At 50.7% G+C, this 23,657-nt stretch overlaps 1 protein-coding gene across 1 annotated transcript in view; it reads right to left on the bottom strand.

The window, feature by feature from the left end:
- Positions 1 to 9,325: 9,325 nt before the first annotated feature.
- The window catches only part of LOC119464797 (luciferin 4-monooxygenase-like), a 38,376-nt gene continuing 24,044 nt past the window's right edge, over positions 9,326 to 23,657 (bottom strand). The window contains exons 6-11 of the mRNA XM_037725724.2: positions 20,181 to 20,395; positions 19,557 to 19,725; positions 17,889 to 18,161; positions 15,532 to 15,676; positions 13,611 to 13,871; positions 9,326 to 9,647 (exon numbers count right to left, since the gene is read on the bottom strand). Of these exons, the coding sequence (XP_037581652.1) occupies positions 9,469 to 9,647; positions 13,611 to 13,871; positions 15,532 to 15,676; positions 17,889 to 18,161; positions 19,557 to 19,725; positions 20,181 to 20,395 (1,242 nt within the window). The 3' untranslated portion in view covers positions 9,326 to 9,468. The remainder of the gene's footprint in view (positions 9,648 to 13,610; positions 13,872 to 15,531; positions 15,677 to 17,888; positions 18,162 to 19,556; positions 19,726 to 20,180; positions 20,396 to 23,657) is intronic.

The following is a 23,657-nucleotide window of genomic DNA, read 5'->3' as shown; positions in this document are numbered from 1 at the left end:
CAGTGGGTCCTGGCAGATGGCCGCGATCTGGCTGGTCGCCCACTCCGGATGTAGCTCCAGCAGGCAGGTAGGCGGGTTGGCAGGGGGAAGTCCGACCGGCAGGATGGCCGCAGCGAGGGCAGCCGGGGGGGGGCGAAGTGGTCCGCTAGCAACTCCGCCAGGGCCGCCTCGCTGATGCCCAGCGAGATAGCCACCGCGAGGACGGGGTGGCGGTTGACCTTCCTGCCGGTCAGGGACTTTAGGAGGCGCCAGGCCAGGAGGCCCTTGGAACGGTTCTCGATGGTGGCGCAGAGGCTCCCCCAGCTCTGGCTCCTTCTGCGCCTGGCCTGTCGTCTGCAGCGGGCATCCGCTCTCCTGTATTCGGTCCAGTGCTCTGCATTGCCCGTCCGGATTGCTCGGCGCTCCACGCGTCGCCTGGACGCACGGAGGTTGAGCAGGAGCAGATCCGGGGCAGGAGTATCGGGCAGAGCAGAGCACTGGACTGTGGCTGCCTGGGCGCACTCCATGATGGCACTCAGGAGGTCACAGCCATCTTCCAACTCACTGCAGCGCTTCCTGAACAGGGACCAGTCTGTGACGTGGTATGTTCGTGACCTCGGCCTTCTCCCACACCCGGGGGTGATCAAGATGGGGAAGTGATCAGATCCCCAAGTGTCGGGAGTTGTAGCCCAGTCATAGGAGCGCTGCTCGGTGGTAAGGGAGAGGTCGATGGCTGTGCTCACCCCACGGCGGACGTACGTGGGTCCTCCTTTGTTGAGTACCACCAGGCCTGCTCGGCTGATGGCGTTGCAGAGGTCCCTGCCTCGGCGGGTGCACCTGCGGCTGCCCCAGTCGGTGTGGTGGGCGTTGAAGTCACCGCACAGGACTGCATGTCCGCCGAGGCGTGCTGCAAGCCGCAGCAGGCTGGAGGGGTCCCACTGTTGTCCAGGACGAACGTAGACGCTCGCCACGGTCGTGTCCTGTCTGTCAAGGCGTACCGTGACAGCACAGCACTCCATGGCGCCGCCCACGACGTCCGAGACTGGGGTCACCGAGTGGGCCAGGCTGCTGCGGACGTAGATGGCAGTCCTCGGCTTCCCCTTCTTGTGGGCACCCTCCAGGCAGGGAGCGTCCGTGCAGCTCTGCGTCGAGCAGGTGGTGGCGCCAGAGTAGCCCGTGTATCCCGGCAGCCGCAGGTCCTCGGCCACAGTGTACACCTCCTGCAGTGCGAGGACGTCGAAATCGCACCGCAGGAGGTGCGCGCACAGCTCTGCATGCCGCCGCCGCAGTGAGTAGGTGTTCCATTGGAGAACACTCGGGCGGCGACGGCATTTTCCAGCTGTGGCTGGTGAGGGATCAGCCATGCTGGTTGACTGTGGTCGGGACTGCCACTGCCTGCAGGCAGATGGCTCGGAGGGGGCTCTCGGCAGGCAGCATCTCCCCGATGGCCTTCAGGGCGAGCTGCAGGCTGGCAATGATCTGGTCCCGAGGGTCCGGGCCAGGCATTGCCAGTGATGCTGGGGCTGTGGTGGGCTCGCTCCCAGGGGTGGCAGGCGGCTGGCGTCGCTGCTTCCGTGGGGCCGGTGTGGGGGGCCGTCCGGGGGGGGGGCTGCCCTCTGCTGGGGCGCCTGTGGGAGGCCGGCCAGTGCCTGTGCATAAGACAGGCCCTGCACAGGCGTTGAGGTGGCCTTGGCCTGCAGGTTCTCCTCCCGGACACCAGCGCGGACTGCCCGGCGGGAGAGGGGAGCAGGGGCAGTTGCCAAGATGGTGGCCACCCTGCGTTCCTCCTGCCACCTGGGGCAGGCAGGAGTATTTGCGGGGTGGTGGCCACCACAGTTGCGGCAGTGGGCCGCGTTGGGGCAGCTGTCACCCTGCTCGTGAGACCTCCCACAATGACGGCAGCTGGATGGCGAGTCGCAGGAGGCAGCCACGTGCCCAAAGCGGCCACACTGCTGGCACTGCAGTGGACGCGGTCTGAACGGCCGCACCCTGAACCGCAGCTTGTAGAGGCTCACATGCTCAGGGGGGACCGGCCCCGCGAACCGGATGGTGATGGTGTCGGCCTCCCTGGTAGCAGCCAGCACTGGGACTCCCGACTCGATGGCCCCCAGCAGGTCCGCGTCTGCGGGGATGCCGTCGGCGCCGTGGACAAAACCAGTGCTCTTGCCTCGCTCGGCAGGCTGCCGGGCAGTCACCGGTATTCCCCGGAGCTCCATGGTGGCCAGCAGCTCCTCCAAGCACCTCTGGGTGGTGGCGTCGGCGGCCACGATGTTGCGCCTGTGATTGACTCTCACAGCGGCAACACCTGGCCGCGCTGAGAGCACCGCCGCAAGAGAGAGGCGTGGTGCTCCTCTGAAAGTGCCACCCACCACAGATGGGCGGAAGAGGGCCGTGCCAATGACCGCGGGGTCCACCGAGATGGCAGCACTCACTGGTGCCCTTGCGCGGCAGCGATCGGCCTTGGACAGCACCAGCTGGAAGCCCTCAGCTGGTGGTGCATGGGTGGATGGGGCCTCCTGTGCAGCAGCCTTTGCTGTGGGTGTGCCGGAGCCCGCCAGAGTGGGCCTCGGGGCCGGAGGGGCAGCAGGGGGGGAAGCCTGTTTGGGTGCAGAGCTTTTCCCCGCCTTCTTCTGCTTCTTCTTGTTATTCCCCTCCTGCCTCGGTAGAGTGTGGTGGGGGGGGGGGGATCCTTCAGGAACCTCGCCGCTGGGTGGGCGAGGCCGTGCTGCGTCGGACCGGCTGGGGCTGTGTCTGCTCGGGGATCGTGCCCGAGCCCCAACGGCACAGACTCGGGCGCGTCACGAGCATCCGCCGTAGCAGACGACGCAGCAGGGCTCGCGCCAGCCTCACCGGCAGCCGGAGGAGCGACCGTGTTGATGCGCGCGCCCTCCCTCGGGGAGAGCGCGAAGGAGGCAGCGGACGACTCGCCGGGCGTCCGAGGGGCGGCGCTGGTGGTCGAGGGGAGCACAGACTCGGGCACGCCTCTTTTGAAGTCAGAGAAGCACAAAGCAAAATTAGTTTTGAAGAAAGGCTCAGGAACATGGATGAAAATAAATGGGCGGCTAAAGTGCACAAGTATCTCTACATGAAAAGCGTGGACACAGAATGGAGGAAGAGGTCAAGGAAGTTGGCAACCAAGTACAGGATAATCGAAACTGTAAATAGACAACCAGGGGTCATCAGAAAGAAAGTGAGAGAAATAGAGACCGTGAATTGGATGCAAAGAATGGAAACGAAAAGGACAATGGAGATTTACAAGAATGAGAAGAAAGAAATTAGAAGGGAAAATCTGTACGATAACACAAAGGGCAGTGCCTTGCTATTTGAGGCTCGAGCCGGTTGCCTAAGGACGAAAACATATCGGAACAAATATTCGGAATTAGATGAGACATGTGTATGCTGCAGTAAAGATCCAGAGACCACTCAGCACATCCTAATGGAATGCGACGGGATCCACCCAGCGAGAACCGTAGGTAACGTGCAACTCCCAGAAGCGCTTGGGTTTAAAGTGGAAGGAAACATAAACAGATCAGCCGTAGAGATCAGCAAGAGACGATTAGAGTACTGGTGGAAAAAAAGTAGGGAAAAGATGGATGCGACCTGATCTCTTAAAATCATAGGCAGCGGTACAAGGTAAATTTTTGAAAAAGAAAAATAATGATAGGTATACAAAAATGCAAGATAAAGAACATGTATAGTATACCTGATTAAATCAAGCAGGCTAGGTGACTATTTGTCGCCGCCCCGTTTCAAAGGAGATGCCAATAAATCATCATCATCAGCAGCAGCAGGAGAGCCGGCGCAGCCGGCGGATCGGCGGGGGCGCCATCTCGTGCCGCGGGCGGTGACGAGGAGGCGGCTGAGTCCCCCGGGCGCCGGGAGATGGCGTCGCCGTCGTCCCTGCTCTCCGGGCAAGGTGGGGCGGTCGGCGGCGGCAGCTTGCGGCGACCGGTTTGCTCCTCCTCCTCGCTCTCTGCTTCGCGCATGCGTTTGCGCGAGGAGGAGGAGTCCATGGCCTCCTCGTCGTCGGATGGGGGCAGCGGGGTGCTCGCCATGGCAGCAATGGCGGCGTCCTGCTTCGAGGGGGGAAGGATCGCCTGCGGGGAAGGTATAGCCGGCGCCACGTGTGTCTCGGTGACGGCGGGCGTGGCCGCGGCGGCAGCTGCTTGGGTGGTGGTGGCCTGTTTCTTTATCCACGCGTCCACGATCTCGGCGGCGCGCACCTCTAGTTCGCCTCGCTCACGCGACGCTTGTAGCGCTTGTAGCGTCACGGGCACAAGGGTCGCGAGAGACGCGCTCGCACTTCGACGATGGCCTGCGCGCGGCGGGCGCTCTCCTGGCCTGCGGAAGCCCTCCATGCCACTCGGCTCCGCAGTCAACACGCGAACCGCGCGTCACAGGGGGCAAACACACTACACGCACGTCGCGCGCACAGCACCGACCACGCGATGCGCGCACGAGGCGGCACAGCCGGGGACGCGGCACAGATGTCGGGTTGGGCACGCCACTCGCGGAGCACAACACTGAAGTAAATCCACTCGTCGCACGATGCAAGCCCGCAGGGAACACACGAGGTTGCGCGTTGGGACGCGCGAATCGTGCGCGGCTGCAGGTGACGTCGCCGACGATGGTGAGCCACGCGGCTCGTGCAGCACACGCCGGGGCGATGTGCAGGCACGACCGCACGGGAGAAGAGCTAGGCGCGACTGGCCCGGTGGTGGTAAGTGGTTCTTGAGGGAAAGGGAAAGGTTGGCGCTATCTTCTGCAGCCCTTGAGGGAGCACGGCTCAGCGCCAACGGGGAGGGGTAAGTGGGAGCGAAAGAAGGGATAGAGTGGAGTCGCCATGGCTGGACGAAGCAAAACCGGCAGGCATAGGCGGCACGTATCAGGCCGAGATGGAAGGCCTTGGTGTGCTGCAGAGTCTGCAGGGGTGTTGTGCCAGGCCGGTCAGGCCCGGGGTGGGGTGGGAGGCCGTGAGGCCTTCCCGCTTGTAGAAATGTCCTTAGAGGCGTGCGGAGAGCCCTGACGAGTCAAGGAACTCCACGACGCCTCGAAGTGCAGAAAGGTGGTGTCGGCCGGGGAAGAGGAGATCTTCCTCCTTGCCAGAGGGGAGGCCCAGGCGGCGACCCGTCGCCGCGCGCCGAACGCTGTATGTGCGAGTGAAAGGGCGCGAGGGGCGCGCGCTTTCACGGGGAGTGAACGCACGGCGGAGAACAAACGCGCGTTCTGCGCCGTGCTCCCTTCAGGGCTGCAGAAGTAGGCGTCTCTTTCCTCCTTTACAATCACCATATATGTAGAGCAAACGCGCCTTCTTCCGACGCGCGAAATGCCGTGGAGGAGGGGCGGAGGGGGAGGGAAGGGAGGCAACGTTTAGCTGCGGCACCAAGTGCCTATTTATATCAGAGGCTCCGGCAACAGTCACCAACGCCGCACGCATTTTGAGCGAACGCGGGCAAAACGCCGACGGCGTCGACAACAGTTCTGCGTGCTGCTGATGCTGCTGCATGTTCAAGTTTATACAGCTGATAAAGCTAATATCATTACTCCGTATAGCTCTCTACAAATTTGCTATCGCAATTGATTCTTCGCCTTTCAGGTGAAACTGCGACAACTTTTTTTGCACTGGCTTTGAGAATAACAAATCTTTTGTCGAATTCAGCTTCCAGAGAAAATCTAGGCGTCGAGCTTTACTTCGACTCTGAAAAGAAAAGCTAGAAATATTTTTCGATTTGGTTAATAAGTGAAAAAATTGCCCGCCAATCCACCCTGTGAAGGTGGTTGGAAAGCGAAGCTTTTTACGCCACCCTCACGGTGACTGCGGCGCACTTGATATTTTGTACGTCAATGGGGACGTTGACGATTGGCCCTTTATCCCAAACTGTCCGCCTCCGTGAGAGAGACGTCGGATTGACATGAACGGAATCCTAGGTGCCACCAGACGTTCCTCTACTATGTTCCTCTCCTCTCCGCACATCTGCCTCTACTAGGCAGATGTGCGGGGATCAGAGGATATACGCATCCGTTAGTCTTGGAGAGTTGAGGCACTTTACCTTCGAGTAACGAGTCTTTGCAGGCACCACACACTTTAAAGTTCGCAACGTCGGCTCCCGAGAAGTTACTCGATAACACGCCGAGTGCACTTTTCTTCTTCGCTGCATTACTAACGTTCGCGATGCACGTTAGATCGTGTTGAAACCACAGTCGATCGCACACGGAGCAAGTGAACCCAAACTCTACGTCGAGAAATTTCTTCTTAAATTTAGAATTAGCTCCCTTGAACTTGGTCAAATGATCAGTGTGGTACTTGCGCCATTTCGCAGCGTTCTCCGCTTCGCGCCTCTCGTCGTCCTCGCGGCGGGCGCTCCTCTTGCGTTCGGCGTCTCTGACGACGTATGTTGGGTCCTGCTGCCTGGCCTGACGCACACGTCCCGCTTCTCTAGCGGCATTTGCTGGGTCCTGCTGCCTGGCATGACGCATACGTTCGGCATCTTGTGCGAGAGCTGCTAGGTTTTGCCTACGACGCTGTTGAGCGAGACGATTTTGTTCTTTCCGCCGAGCCTTATATTCACGCTCTTCTTCTGCCGTCTTTACTTTCCGTGGTCTACCCATAGTGGGGTAGTCTAGAAAATGAACCGAAGCAGTTACTCGGCTGGAAGGGTTTCAAATGACGTCAACCCTCTTTCAAGCAGCTGCATAAGCTTTGCAACAGCTACAATCTAATCTTACGGACCGTGCCGAGCCTGTTTCCGTTGTTTGCCCGCAGCCGTTATCATCCATCATGTTGGCTCATCACTTTGAAGCTTGTTTTTGTGGTTTTTCTTGCGAAAACGACTGCTTAGTTGTACGCTGAATGCCTGAATTCAAGTAAGCTATACGGCTATACCTGCAATTGTTAGCGGTTCGTCGGGATCGTTTTCTGATTACAACGAAGGACACGACAGAACCCTTGGCTGGTAGAGCTTCGCTTTAAAATTGCGGCTGAACCCTACTCACAATGACTGTCGACGGTAATGCATTAGCATTGACTTGATACAGCGATACTACTTGTATTGCCATCGTCAAAACCAGTGATGTAGGTCACGTGTATTCCAGAGGGATCCCACTTTCGCGCTTCCTTAAGAATGCTCGGCGCCATCTGGCACCGACGCCACGAAATTGCGTATGGCCTCCAAGATGCACGGCACGCCAGTGGGTGCGAACGCCATGAAATGCGTCATGCGGCAAATGGGCTGCTCTCCCGCTCGTCTTCCTTAGGGAGCCTACATAAAACGGCGCTTGCATGTAGGCTCCCTATTCTTCCTGGACGCGCTGCGCCACCTGGTGCGCCGCAACGTCTAACCTCCGAGACCAGAAGCGGGGCTCGCCGGTTCCTGCTAAGGCTGACAATTGTTCGTCCACTTGCTGCACAGTCAGTGGCGCATAATTAGGGGCCAAAATTTGCGAGAGGTTCTTTGAAGAGTGCCGCATGCCAGTGCATTCGTGGCGCAGCTCCCAGAGCGTTGGCGTGGTATAGGCGTTCATTGAAAGCGGCACATACTCGGTGTATCTGCGGCAAAGCATGCACATTGGGTATGTTCGGCGCCTATTTTATTGCGCACGCGATGTTGGGCTATGTTGCTTTACGCTGTGTATGCGTGTCCTTTCGCGAAATGTACGATTGCTACGCGTTTGTGGCGCTCTGCATGGTTGCGTTCTTTATACCTTGTATTTAGGGAGACGGGCAAACATCTTGAACTGTGGAAAAATAATGTGGGTGTAGAGGAGGCTCCTTGCTTGAACAGCTGGGGGGCCACTAACATGAAGATTCTTGTACAGGTTTCGTAATTGGTGACTGCGAACCCTCCGGTGACTGCAAATGTTTGGGACGATGCACCAGGGAATAAAAAACATGGCCCCGCTGGCCCGAACAAGTGTTGTGTGCTAACCTCGAGCTCGTACGCACCGTCGGCTCGGCGGAAATACGGCCGCCCTATGGGTGGTTGTGTTCCACATTGCATCTCTGCGTTATTTCTTGTGAATAAATATTGCCTTTAAGATTCATCTCTGTTCGCTTCCATCCATCCGAAGCCTCCAGCGAACTTATCGCACTCCTCATTTGCTTAGACCGCCTCCGGTGGTGCGTTTCGGACGCCCAAGTGCACCCATACCTCGAGAGGTAGGAATATGAACAAAGATAATACGGTTATATAAGCTAAATAAAAGAGAGTCCGACGTTACTTTTTAAACATTGCATTTCAGTTTATTGTGTTTTACTACTTGACGAGGCTTCGAAGAAGAAGAACGTAAACTTTATTATCAGATCGATAAGATTTGAGTCCGGCGTATTTTTAGTGGGTCTGGGCACCCACCGCGGACGCGGTTCCGAGACCTTGTCTCGAAGCGGCTTCCTCGGCTCGCTGGACGGCCCAGAGCTGTACTGTCAGGTGCGAGCTGAGCAGTGCGGTCTTCCAACGCGAGCGGAGGCTGGCGATGGAAGAGACGGAGGTGTCGGCACTGCCCGAATTGTTTGTTATGTCCTGACATTCCCATAACATGTGATTAAGTGTGGCAACCTCGCCACAGGATGTGCATCTGTTTGTAGTGTACTTGTCTGGATACATGGCGTGCATGAGTCTTGGGTCTATCTAAGCATCAGTTTGTAATTGCCTGTAGTGTACTGCTTGCGCCTTGTCTAACCTAGCGTGAGGGAATGGGTATACGCGTCTCAGTAACTGGTAGTGTGTCGTGATGTCGTCGAACCTGGTCAAACGATCCTCCCACGCCCAGACGTTTGCAGTACCCTGCGGGGGCTCTTCCTCCGATGATGCTCGGTGAGTGAGACCTCGACCAACGCGGTGAGCCGCTTCGTTGGGGGTGCTCAGTCCAGTGTGTGCCGGAATCCATAGCAAGTGCCTTCGGTTATCGACGTCGGCCTCTCCCTGGTGTATGGGATGTCGCTTGAGTATGTGATACGCCTCTTGCAATATGCGCCCATTTGATAAATTGCGAATTGTCGTTTGCGAATCGCAGATCACCTATGTAGCCTTGGTTTGTGTAAGGGCCAGTGCTATGGCCGCTTCCTCAGCCGCTTCGGCATATGTCGTGTTCACGGCTTCGAAGAATGACATTTCACTTCTCTGCATCAGTATACGTTTACAACTCTGAACAGATCACCGTTTTTTAGACCAAAATATTAATAATGACATAATGACGCTGAAAATGTGGGCGTACTTCCTTTGCGTATATCACAACAGCATCTTCTTGCTTACAAAGTCATTCCGTCGTATTGACTTCTCAGTTTACATATGCAGGTCTCCGTGTGAGTTCCCTGCCATCATATATATGCAAAATATCAATCGTAGGTAAAACCAATAAAATATTTATTCTTGTTAGAGAATACAAATACACGTCAAGGTGAACATGAGGAAGAAATACACAAATCATTAGGAACTTTGCGTAATCGTTACGCCAGCATAAATGAGGCATTCGGCGTTCTAAATGCCGGCCCTTTTAGATTTCCCGAACCATATTTATTACATTGTGCTCATCTTTTCTCCAATTGTTCGCTTGTTGTGTGGACGGTTTCAAGAGCCGCAACTTCTTGACGTTTGTTTTACCGTTCACTGTCCTGGGCAACTCGTCAAGAAACACGACTCCACCGTACAGGTGTTTGTAGTACGTTGTCTGGCCTGCAAGAATTTTTCAGAATAAATCAAACGCGTTCTGCTTGTCTGCTATTGAATGAAACAGCTCGAATAACACAACACTATGCTTACAATACCACAATACAATAGCGGTATGCTATATTGATCAACTAGTATAGAAGAATGAGTGCTACCGAAAGTAGAAACTTCAAAACCCAGAGCCCTAACTATTGAGTATTAGGGCGTAGCATAGCAAATAGACAATAGTGAAACCAAAAACAGAAACAAAAGCAGGACAAAAGCACAAAACTTAGACTGCAATGGCCTTCGAGCTCAAGGAATGCAGATCTATAGGACTCATCACACAATTGTAACGATTGTAGCAATGGGTGGATGGCTGGAAAAAATGTAGCAGTTTCGCCCGAAAGACGAAGCATCGATTGCGATAGCAAATTAGTAATTCGGAGTAGGGATAGTAGTTTTATCGGCTGCATAAACTTGGACATATTCGCCTACTAACTGAATTAACAATCGTGGTGTCAGCGCGCACAAGCAAACATGAATAGATCACACTGAACGACCGCAGACAACGATTGTCAAAACGCTGGCAGCAAGCGGAGCCGCCGCAGCGGGCGAAGGTTCGCGCGGTGTATCGCTTCAGCGGAAACTGAGCGGCGAATGCACAGCGCATACAAAGATCAGAGCCGTGTGGAGATAAGAGACGGCGCGGGCGAGCGCCACCGCCGGGCAAAGTGCAGAGGAGTTGTGCAGAGGAGTTGTTAGCAGAGCAGAAGCTGCGCCCCCCCTACCTCCCGCGCTGCCTTCCCGCTTTCTTGCTTTTGCGTGGGAGATTGAGTGGCCAGTTCCCCTTGCGCCCGGTTGCAAGGTAAGCATTTGGTGAAGCAGCACAGCGTCGCCCCGCCTCCCTCCCTCCCTCCCATACCCCCACGGTCTTTCGCGCGACAGTCGCGTTTGCTTTCCGCCGTGCGTTCGCTCTCCGTGATAGCGCGCGTCCCCCGCGCGCTTTCGCTCGCGCATACGGCGCACGGCGACGATTTTATCGCCCTTGGAATCTATACGGAACCTCACGGCGACGGCGACGGCGACGACTAAGGCGATGGCAGAAATCCGGTTGAAGTGTCCATATAATTGCTATCGCAATAATAGAATTTATTGAAGTGCTGCAGATCGTGACTCATCCCGAAGCGGGCCGCTCCCACGTAGGTACCCTCAGGCCAAGTCTCTCGGCCGCATTGCGGGCCGGCTGGACAGCCCAGATTTGGTCAGGAAGAAGCAGGCTGCGGAGGACCGCATCCCACCTGGCTTCGTCGTTCCCGTTGATAGAGTGTGATCGGGCGCACTGCCAGAGCATAAGTTCTAACGTGTCTATCGCCCCACATTCGCAGCCAGAAGCGTCCGTATACGTATCATATATATATATATATATATATATATATATATATATATATAATGAGTATCCGTATAAGTATCACCATATTATTGCGCCATGCGAGGGTAGACTCGCATGGCGCAATAATATGATGCGCCTTCCTGCCGCAATGCTGCCGTTTGCATGAATACGATGCGCTATAATTGCGATGCGCGATTGTCGCATTCAGGTAATCGTGCCTAGGGATGCTTGTAGGCGTGATTTTATGTCGTTTTCTAGGTCTGGGCGTGCCAACGGAAATAATTACCACAGTCGATGACACTGTGTACATCGTTCGAGGTCAGGCAACAGCTGTCATTTCACATGATGTCCTGAAAAAATGTCACAGTTTCGCCCTAAGGGCGAAGCAATGAATGCGATAGCAACACAGCAATGTCATACGAAGTAAGGTGAGCGGCTTTGGTAGCAACAACACGCAGAACTGTTGTCGACGCCATCGGCGTTTTGCCCGCGTTAGCTCAAAATGCGTGCGGCGTTGGTGACTGTTGCTGGAGCCTCTGATATAAATAGGCACTTGGTGCCGCAGCTAAACGTCGCCTCCCTTCCCTCCCCCTCCCCCACGGCCTCTCGCGCGTCTGAAGAAGGCGCGTTTGCTCTACATATATGGTGATTGTAAAGGAGAAAAGAGACGCCTACTTCTGCAGCCCTTAAGCGAGCACGGCGCAGAACGCGCGTTTGTTCTCCGCCGTGCGTTCACTCCCCGTGAAAGACGCGTCCCTCGCGCCCTTTCACTCGCACATACAGCGTTCGGCGCGCGGCGACGATTTCATCTCCAAATGACGTCATACGGAACCTCACGGCGACGGCGACGGCGACGCCGACGGCAGAAATCTGCTTTTGAGTGTCCATATAATTGCTATCGCAATAAAAGAGACGCCTACTTCTGCAGCCCTTAAGCGAGCACGGCGCAGAACGCGCGTTTGTTCTCCGCCGTGCGTTCACTCCCCGTGAAAGACGCGTCCCTCGCGCCCTTTCACTCGTACATACAGCGTTCGGCGCGCGGCGACGATTTCATCTCCAAATGACGTCATACGGAACCTCACGGCGACGGCGACGGCGACGCCGACGGCAGAAATCTGCTTTTGAGTGTCCATATAATTGCTATCGCAATAAAACCAGCGCATATCCCCGTCTAGAATTCGCGCATCATGACAAGCCATGACGGCGACTTCAATCGTTTTTAATGGCCTTGGAGCGTACACCACTCAATGCAAAAAGAAAAAAGAAAACATATTGGCGCCTTGGCCAATAACAGCCATGCAAAAGTGCTCTTTATTGGCGTTAAAAAGTTGTTCAGAGCAGCGACATTACTAAACGTTAACAAATAATTAAAAAAGACATGGGCTGTCCAGAGGGCCCACGATGCGGCGGTCGGGCATGGCCTGACTGTCCCAACGTGGGAGCGGCCCGCTGCGCGCTGAGTCGCGTACCTCAGGATTTCATTAAAGTTTTACATCCATCCATCCATACATTTTGTTTATGAAAGCATACCTATCTTATTTTTACTCTCGCTTTGTATATGCGATATTATTGCATTTTGCATTGTTACTTCAGTGTTGCTTTATAATGCCCGTGTCCTCGGTAATATTCTTGTTGGCATTAATCTTTAACAGTATCGTTGTAATGTCATGATCTTATTTTGAATGATATCATGTAACCTTTCGTTATGTGTACCAGCTGTCCAAGAGCCACGAAGTAGCCATTGCCGTATTTTTGCACGAAGAGTTCCTGATATCATGGCAATTATTAAAAGAAAAAGAAAGGCTGGTTTATTGTAATGGTGATTAGCTACTCAAAAGCAAGGTTGGCTTGCTTTTGAGTAGCTGAGTAACAACCCGCGGTATAAGCAGGCTCAAACAACGTAGCTGACAACATGATGCCACTCCCGGAGGCCTCACTTTGCTAGTACATATTTGTTTCTGCTATAACCTTATTGATGCGTTACCTCATTCTTCAACGGCAGTGCGAGATGTGCTACTGCCTTTGACTTTTTTTTTCACTATTTTTTTGTTTCGTCGGCATGCAAAAGCTACAGCAACGTGCAATGCTGAGGTTTCACAAACTACCGGCCAGTTCGCCTTTGCAGCGATGTAAACATAAACGCATACAATAAATGTGGCACATGTGAAACAATGCTCAATTTTAAACCTAATGAGAGAAAATACAGTTTTGCAGAAAGATGTGCTATACGGTGATGACAATAGACTTTGGACTGCCGGGCTAGAAAAGCCCGACTTCCCCTCTGTTTTGTGCAAGACAACAAAACTCCGATTTCTCCCCAGTTTGCCTCTTTGAAAATGGCACCTGATTTTTAACCCCAGAATTTAAAAAATTAAATACTATAGAACGAAGGAAACCATTTACAATGTTTGCTTTCGGCGCTGTCCAATTGCTTTAATTTAGTAGCCCGCTAAACTTGCTTGAATATTCGAGTCACCTTCTGTCTTGTAGTGTCGAGAGCTTTTATGAACGCGTTTTATTAGGTTCTTCTCAGCACCTATGAGGTGGCGTTAATATGGAACAGTCGGATTAGCTTTAAGAAATAATGTGAAACTTACTGGCTACAAGATCCACCAGTTCCTCTTCCGTGACTAGTGGATCGCCAAGTGCGCTTTTCCGGCTCACAACAAACGCTGTAGGTGCTTCGCTCACTTTTTCGTCCGGGATTCCAATGACGCACGCTTCGAGAACTGCTGGATGACTGAGAAGGATAGCTTCCAGCTCTCGTGGGGCCACGTTATAGTCGTGGCATTTGATAATGTTCTTGAGCCGATCAATGACGAAAAATCGCCCGTCTTTGTTGTAGTATCCAAGGTCGCCTGAAGAGAACGAACGGCACAGACCTTGTTACAAACCTGAATAAATATCTATTAAAATTTGACGGGTAAAATCATAAACTTTCCAACAAGATTGTTGTAATAAAAGCTGTGAAAATCTTGTGAATGCGAGGTGACAGTTGAAATTGCAGGCCGCCCGAGCTAATTTCCCTAGTGTCGCAAATTGGGAACGCAAGTTAGCGTGTCTTGAAATGTCAGCAAAAGCGAATACAAATTACAATGTCTACAAAAGCCTATACCGCGGCACGAAGGCCGTATTTTTACCAGAATAAACGAAGCATTCAAACATTTGTATTCTATATCCGGCACTGAGGCGTCTTCGAGTACAAATGCATGGAATAGTATTTAAAGCTATCTGATACTAAGAACGGCTGACAAGCACAAGAGCAGCCTGTAAGTTCGGAAATTTCTCAGAAATTTGGTGTTCATATTAGGCTAAGTCGGTACGAACCACTGATGGATGGTCGTTTTGCCTGAAGCCATTCGTAATCGTGTTGTGAATGAATGAACGACGACAAAAAGAAAAAAAAAATTGGTCTGTTATTTCAGCGCCAGAAGGAGCTGTGAATGGCGGCCACTACAGTGATTAGACATCTCGGGCTTCGTATTGCGACGGAAGACTGCCCTTGAGCGCATGTATAATTAAGGAACGCGTGGCCAAATAAAAGTTCGAATTGCCACACTGACGCCAGAGAGAGCTGTTAAGGTGGCGGTCCCACTCCGGCAGCACGAGCCCTCCATTTTCAGTACTTTTGGAGCAACCGTGGCGGCTCTTCTATTTAGGATATAAAGTTGTCGTATATTCTATAAAGAAGCCTAATTCTTGTAGATTCCAACTATATACAATATAAAGAAATTGATTCGTGTGATTTAAAAACAAATGTTCAAGAACACGCATAAGATACATGGTTTTTGCGAACTGTGTCTCGGTTGTGACGATATTTAGAAGGAACTACCACGTTTACTGCATTGCGGCTTGCTCTGTAGCTTTAGAAGATATTTATCTATTTCCTAGACACAGAAAAATAATTTTGAATTTCTACTTTTTGGATATTTTATTTAATATTGCGAAATATTGCAAACTTTTGTTATGAACAGCCCGGCAACTACACGCTCAAGGAAGCAAAACTTTGGACAAATTAGAGTTCAAGGAATTTCCATCTTGAACTCTAATTGGCCAAAATACGCTGTGCTATTTGTACGCGGTACAAATTTACAGCATTTGTACACTGTGCCCACAGCTACCTAGATATGCTGCGATATTCCTTCCAGCAAAAAGCCTGGTTATCAGGGCCTGTGTACCAAAAACGAATATAAATAGCATCGATGCTATTCACTGTCATATTCACCGCCATGCCCGCTGAATGTGATACTCGCGCGCTATTGTTTCAGGAGGGAACAGTGGTTGTAAGCACTGTTCCGGACGAATAAAAATGAACATACAAATGCGTCAACGCAAAAGCGTCGTTTTTTATGTGCCTTACATGTTCTGTTCTGCAATTTCAAAGTACCCTAGCTGCACCGGAATGTTATCTGTCACGCTACCAAGCAATCTTCGTAGCGTTGGGTCGTGAAATTTCTTTTTCATTGACGGGCTCTCGACTCCGTATAGCAATAAACAAGCTTAACAACGTTTACTCACCAGTGTGTAGCCAGGCATGCTGATCCACTACGCACTCAAGCTGGTCGTCTTGGTTAAGGTAACCAGGAGTGACACCGGGCGTTTTTACCCAAATCTCGCCCTGTTCTCCCGGTCCCAATGCAACACTTGTGATAGGGTCAGCGACCTAGACGTCCAAAGAAAGTAATAAGGCCGAGTTCTCAAACCGTGTTTAAAAACTACGACCGCGAAGGGAGTGGCTATTTACCAAATTGCTCAATATCGAAAAATATTAACCAAAAATGAGGCACTGGAGAAGCGAGAAATATGAATACTAATATTACAGATGTTTCAGCTATTTAATAATTTTTCTAGAGACAATGTTATAAACAAAAAATAATAATATACAAATTTAGAAATATATAGGTATCAAGTGATATATGTTCGGACAGCACATTCCTTCTGGCAAAAGCGTAGGCCGTCTAATTATGCTCAAATCCGCACAAAATGTCATGAATGCAAGAAAGCACGTGATTGCCTTAAATCGTGAAAAAAAATTCGTCATCATACCTAAGCACTCCAATTTTTAGTGGCAATAAAATGACATTGTGACACGACGGCCTATTCAAAGCGAATACCATGATTACTGTCGTGTTTTCTTTCGGCAGCAGTTTGCATTGTATCTACTGTGAGCCTGCAATTGGTTCTTATGCGTTACATTCAATACGACGAGTGTGCTTTATCTCAGCCAGGATACTCGCCGACAACATAGAATGTACAGATGCTGAAGGTGGTGTATTCAGCTCACAAGCTGCAGCTCATCTAGAACCCAATAAAGGATTGCAAATGTAGTTTCGGCGGTCGTGATTAGGAGAGGACCAAATTATTGCCACATTAATCAGTCCTGTATTATTACGATGGAAATTATATTGACACTCCAAGCACATGTCTACCATCACCGTGATATTCCGTCTAAAGTCCAAACACGCTAACATCGTCGCCGCGCGCCGTACGCTGTATGTGCCAGCGAAAGTTTGCGAGGGTCAGCCGACAATCGTGCTCAATCTCGTGCGCACGTGGTAGGAAGGCCGGGCAGAAGCGCGCAGTCTTCTGTCGCGTTCGGGGCACAGGGGTGGGGCGAGGGAATGAGGGGGTGGGTCGTGCTACTCCGGCGGTTGCTCCTAACGGTGTGGCCGCGTGGGAACCGCATATTGACAGCGATCTATGACGTGGACAAAGTGCGCGCCCGCTCCGGCCTCAACTCCAAAGCGGTCTGCGATGTCGACAAAGTACGCCCAGCGCCGGTAGCTTCGTATGAGCTGTGCTTTCGACGTTTAGTTCGCGTTGAAGCGAGAGACAGCCCTAAGGTCAATTTGCTCGCTGCTGCTGATACGCTTTCGCACTCCACTGTTTTCACAGGGAGCTTCCTCGGTCATCGAGTGAGATGCGTTCATGTATACCCGTGTGCGCGTTACACTGAGCTTGATCATTTAGTTAGTAAGCGAATGTTGAGAAGTTTATACAGTCGATAAAAGTACTATCCTTGCTTCGTATAGCTGTCTACAAATTTGCTATCGCAATCGATGTTTCGCCTTTCGGGTGAAACTGCTGCATTTTTGTTGCCTTCAGTCACTTCCCTCAAGCTTTCTATACACGCAGGAACTAAGAAACCCTCCCCAGACACCTAACGTCACGTGAACGCAACGACACAAAGCTGGCTCCCACAGAGCGCTCCGAGCTGCATGAGCCAGCGCTAACTGGGGTGACCCACGCCAACTTTTGTTGCCTAAGGTTATGCACAGTCATAATTTACTGCACTGTCGATGTTCACGAACACTTTTGCGATGGTTTAAAATGCGTTTTTATTGTCTACCGTTGCATTCTTTGTGTATTAGGTGCTAAATCTACCTCCTTCCTTTAAGAGGCTTAGGCTTGTGCCAAACGGAACATTTCTCAATGCAGGTGAACCTGAATATAAATTCGCGGGAATACAAAGCCTCACCCAGACACAGAAATATGACCGTAACTTGCTGATGCCAATACTGCTGATCAGATACCCACTGCTACATTCGATGAAACGCAAGCTACGCCTTTGACGACCGAACAACAGAAACTTGCGTACAATGCAATAATAAGATGAGCAGAAATATTTGCCGTTCAACATCAACATGCAATTTTAAGCATTATTACGCTTACAAAATGAATTTAAGCAGTGCATACAGTGTATATCTCAGCAAAAGAGCGGAAAACAAGTCGAAAGCAATTATATGTTGTGCACCATGTCGGTCCCTCTTCTTGCGTCTGCGTCTTCTCTTTCACGATTGTTTGGCGTTTTGTTTACGCTGTGAAAGAGCGTTTAAGTCGTAAGAGCCTTTGAAGCTTTCACGGCGCTTACGTACCATTATCTGGACGTTGGGTGATGGAAAGCCCACGCATTCGTAATTCGTTTCACCAGGAGGAGGGACGCAGTATGGTGACAGTCCCTCCGAACAACCGAGGAAGTTCTTGAAGTCTGTGAGATGTAGCTGGCGGAGAATCCGCTCGCCGACGTTTCGAGGGACGGGCCCTCCTGTGCAGAGCACCTTTCTCACAGACATCAGTCGACGCCCCATGGCGTCCAGGTCTCGGGATATCCGCGATAGCACCGTCGGAAAACAGCAAATAACTTGAACCTGTTAGGAGATGATTCAGATTGTGAAGTGCAATCGAGAATTTTTCTTGGTCATCAAGAACCTTTCTCAATCGCTCATTTACCCTTTAAAACCCACAAGCTCCTAATTTAATAACACCATATAAGCGTATGGATGTCTCTTTTAAAAACCCGTTTGTTTCATATATCTGATGGTGCGCACAGCCAAATGGGACCTGCCCACCGGTGCCATGGTGTCAGCGGTTGCATTATACAAAAGAAACAAGCGTCTTCAAAATGTGGAATCGTCCCTGTAAGAAGTTGTGGCACTTGAAACAAACTGGTCACGAAGTGCACCGTTTCATAACTGGGACGCATGAAGTTAGATTATTTCACCGCAAGACTTAGTCATCGCAAAATATGAATGTACGTTAAGTAATTATCACTGTGCTAGCGTAAAGCTAAGCTGCATTTGCTCTGAATGATGGCTTGGCTCTTGGTTTGTACGTCTCTTGATATCATATCAGCGCGTCGTCAGTATATGATACTACTACAATATTGAGCACATTAGGATCCAGAAATAATTTTTATGGAGTTTCTTTGAATGAATTGGAGTGAGGGCAGTAGCGTTACACCAGAAACATGCCAGGCGATGCTCGAAATGAGAGTGTGGCTTCTAACTGATTTGTTTGCGTCTTAGCGCTATTATGAGTACAACACACGCCTCTATAATGGAACGATTCATTTCGCTCGATTCTAATATTAAGTTTCATTCCCCACTCTCGACTGGCCGATATACACAAGAGGTATTGTAGGCCAAGCACTGCCCGTACCACTCTTGTACGAAGCTTGAGAAAAAACAAAAATATTTCGAAAAGAATCACTACGTTGTCTCCAGCGTAGTGTGACCCGCTGTTTTCGCTTATAGTCACAGTCGTAGCAGTTGTGCGATGACGATGTTGTTATAAAAAAACGAATTACTGCATATACCGGCAACCGTAGGCCATGCATAATTTTTCTCGTGACATATGATAATGTATTCACCTAAATACGCAAATACTACGCAGGATGTCCTTTCTAAGAAAACTGCACAACCTGATGAGATACATTTTGAAGCAAGAATAAATCGTGCTAACTTGTGTAGAACCGAATCTATAATCAAAAACAGCACTGTCGAAAGGGCAAATGTGGATTAGACCAATTACAGTAACCTCAGCATTGGCTGATGGATGACAGAGTGGTGTGCTCTAAAATATTTTGAGCACACGGGCTTTCGCAAGATGCACCGATAGTAGATATAAGCAAGCAAGCAGGATTAATTAATGACCCTTACAACATGAATACTAACGCGACGAGGTTGTTTAATCCCGACATTACGCGTGTGGTAGATCAGACAGGCAACCAACGCCTGCCAACATGGGACGAATGAAAATCATACCTTGTGTTTGTTTACTATGTCGACCAAATCTTCCGATTCTGGGGTCGTTGGTGTCACAACCATCGTCGCTCCAAGACACGCTGCGTACATTGTGAAGAAAAAGCCGAATGCATGTGCCATGGACTCCAACGTGACGTAACGGTCTCCGGGCTGTAGCAGATGACATGACCTGCAGAATTGGGGTATCTATCATTTCCATTGCCGCTATACCAGCTTATTAATCAATTGAAGAGCAAGGACTCTACCGACGGGCTGCAAGTGCCCCTGAAGTCGCTCAGCAGTCTCTGTCCTATGAACTCAAAGTCTATGTTCCTGTCATACCATTTAATTCTGGTCATCGAGTCGGTTTTTCTTCCATTTGCAGCCTTTCTCTTCCTGTAATGATGCACCGGTTGTCCGCTATAACGTTAGCGTGTGCTGTGCAAGTTCACCTCTTTTCCCGAGTCTCAACTAGGATGTCAGGTACACGCGCTTGTTCTGAAGTTAAGGAAGCTGCATTCCTTACTAATAACGCCGTGTCTACAATTTTGTCTCCCACCCACATTCTCTTGTCTCGCACCCACGTCCCGGTTGACGTGAGCATTCGACACTTTCTCTCGCACTCGCGGCTTATTGAGTACTCACCTGAAAGTGGTAATACTGGAAACGAACGCGTAGTGGGTAATCAGTATTTTCTTGGGGGTTCCTGTTGTGCCCGAAGAAAAAGATATAGCAGCAGGCCAAACTTCGGTTTGTCCTGGGTAGTGAATGTCTTGCAAGGTATTTTCATCCGCAGCTTGAAACGCGGAGACAGACTGGAAACCCGGAACATCGCCGCCTACGACAAAGCACCTCTTGAGCTGCGGGATTATTGTGAGGAGTGAAGGAAAATGATTTTGTCGCATGCATATTGAGGTGTCGCGAAAAACAGTTACGAGCCACAACTAGTAATCGTGCAAAATAATGACAACGTGGAGAGTTCGGCACTGAGTTTCACAGTGATAAAAATTTCAATGAGCGATTAAAAAAATCCTGCATGAATCAATGCTTCTCAAAACACAGGAACAGGGTACATTCACCTCCGATTTAGTAGGAAGATTTACTAAATCTGGGTAACAATATTCTAATCTGGGTACTGAATCTGGTATTCAATAGCTGAAATGTCTCGAGCCCGTTTAAGAGCCATACAAGCACCAAGAACAACCTTATTTTATCTCAATGTTTGCCTCAATAACCAAACCTCAACATTTCGCGAGTACAGCATAGAAATCGAAACAGACAAATAGATTAAAAGTGGCTTCTATTTTTTTCATAATGCTGCTTGCGGTAGAAATACGTGGCGAAAAGACGAACATCACACCACAGGAAATAGAACTCTTAGTCGCAACTGTAACCTGGCATCGCAGAAGGCATAGAAATATACATTTCAACCATAAACGATTTATTAACAAACTATAGCGCCTCAATGACATTATTGTTGTACAGGCGTGACGCTTAGTTCATGTACATCTTCAAACCTGCCATAGGTGACAACCAAAACTCACTTCGCAGGTAGTTATCATGCACAAGTTCTATTACGAGCAACTAGAAATTATCTATCTTTCCGTCGTCATATATTTTGTCACGAAAACTATACAACGTAAAAGTGTAAGTACATTGACTTCTGTCAATTAAAGCCAAACTGCAATTTTCTACTTAAATTAGAAAAACACGTGCCAAGGCTGGCATGGCCGGCGGCTGTGCTATATGAAAGGATAGAATCGCAGTGCAAAAATCCTAACCCATACTGGTTTTCCGTATCAACCGAGCTGCGGGAAGCAACAACAAGAGAAGCACTGCAAAATGAGCATTGCAGTATGCACGCCGGGAAAAAGATGACGCTACGTTATGGTAACACTACGTTAGTGAAATCAACCAAAAGTACCATGGTAGCGAAGGACAGCCAAATATTATTATCCCAATGGAACTGTTATCTCTAATCGCATCGCTGGTTGGCTCCTCCGGTTTGTGTTCTCTACAGTTGCATAATATACCTGGCAACAAAAATAATATCAGGGAATAAGGTCACAATAACCGCTCGAACGTTACGTTATTACGTGGAAGTGGACAACGTCTAAATTCGTCTTGATGGCTTGCAGATAAGATGCCGTTTAAAGGCTTGTAAATGTTGAAAATGCAGATGTTTATTTTTCGAATAGTCTCCGCATTGTCCTACTGTACATAAAATAATAATTAAGGAGGCTCTTAGGTGCCCAGAAAAGGCAGCGGGTAGGCATGCGATAATCAAACACTTGGGTTAGGCTTCAATATCGTTGCCTGCGTTGAACTAGAGACACGCTATAACGTACATATTATTCTAGCTAAATATATATAAAAAGCTATATATATATATATATATATATATAAATTCTAATATTAACACAGGACAAGGGCAGCAGGCCGCGTTGGCAGCGTGTCTCAACCAGAGCAGCTCAGGCAATCTCGAGCTCGCGCCTCCCGGACGACTGGCGATGTGGCTGCAGCGCAGGGCATTAGTCATCACTACAATTGCTCCCCATAGGACAAGGAGAAATCCTGGCGAATCATGGTGCACATAGAATCATTGAGTCGTAATACGCCTTCAGGCGTTGTACGTGGACGGTTTCAAGACCACGACAACGCATTTGTTCGTAGGTGGCGTGACAGGCTCGATAATATAGTTCGCAGGTGATGTCTGCGCTACAACACGGTAGAGTCCTTGATATTTGGAGACAAGCTTGGATGAGAGGCCAGCTGGAACGGCAGGAACCCAAAGCCACACAAAGGAGTACGGAAGAAAGTGACAATGCGTGTCATTAATCGTCACGTCAACTTTTTACAGCGTATGCTGTTAAGGGATCATTGCAATTGCCATTTCGGGTCGCGTTGATGCCGCCGCCAGTAACGCGAAAAAAAGTACCCGATTCCCGCCGGGATCGAGCCCGCGCCCGCTGCGTGGTAGCCGGATACTCTACCACTGAGCCACGCAAGCGCTTGCTATCGGGCCGCGGAAAATATCCTAAGGTACGCAGGGTGAGACGACTCGAGCCTCCGCCAGTATGGTGGCGCCATGTAGGTAAGATGCCTGCAAACGCAGTGTCCGCAGGCGCAGACGACGATATGCGATTCAGACGAGGCACGTAATCAACGCACTCCCGAGCTGCAGAGCCTCGCCAGTATGGTGGCGCCATCTACTTAGGGAGCCTCCAAACGCGGCGCGCCCGACATGTAAGTTGTAGTTGTAAGGCTTGATCGGGCTCAGCAGACTGCTGTGGAGAGAGCATTACAAGCCGCAGCTCGCCATCGACGCCTGGCGGACAGTTCACATCGTTCTCGTCAAAAGGAGGCGAGCAGACTGCCGCGAAGACCCTGTTTTGCGTGGTGCCCAAATTGGAGCTACTCTTGAGCCGCTCCACCAGCTTACGCTGTGACTGTGCTGCGTGTGCCGCGCAGGCCTGCGACTTTTTCGTTGCCGTTGGTCGACGGCTGTAAAGGAACGGGCGAGCTGACGGCATTCCTCGGCGCAGCGGGCAGCTTCAGAGATGGGCGTACATTCGGATGAGTCGGGTCTGTGCCGAAGAATGGTGTCGAGGACAGTCGAAGGTTCGCGGCCATACCAGAGGAAGAATGGGGAGAAGTTTGTGGTCACCTGTGGTGCAGTGTTGTAGGTGAATGTGAAGAATGGCAACATAAGGTCCCAATCAGCGTGATCATAGTCAATGTACTTGGAGTGCATGTCGCCAAGTGGGTGGGGAAATCTTTCCGTCAGACCATTAGTTTGAGGTTAGTATGCGGTGGTGGTGCGATGAACGATGCTACATTCAGCAAGGAGCACGTTTACATCTTCGGAGAGGAATACACGTCCTCTATCGCTCAAAATTTCGCGAGGTGCAACATGACGGAGAATAAAGTTTTTCAGGAGGAAGGATGCTATATCATGAGCGGTGGCAGCAGGCAGAGTGGCTGTTTCTGCGTATCGCGTCAAATGGTCGATGACGACGACTATTCAACGGTCTCCGGAAGTCGTGCTCGGAAGGGGTCCATACAGGTCAATGCCAATGCGATCGAAGGGCCTCGCAGGACACGGGATTGGCTGGAGTGGAC

Source organism: Dermacentor silvarum, chromosome 9 (genome assembly GCF_013339745.2).
Source record: "Dermacentor silvarum isolate Dsil-2018 chromosome 9, BIME_Dsil_1.4, whole genome shotgun sequence".
In the NCBI taxonomy this organism is placed as follows: domain Eukaryota; kingdom Metazoa; phylum Arthropoda; class Arachnida; order Ixodida; family Ixodidae; genus Dermacentor; species Dermacentor silvarum.
Note: the sequence above shows the minus strand (reverse complement) of the source record. Positions and strands in the feature narration are given on the sequence as shown.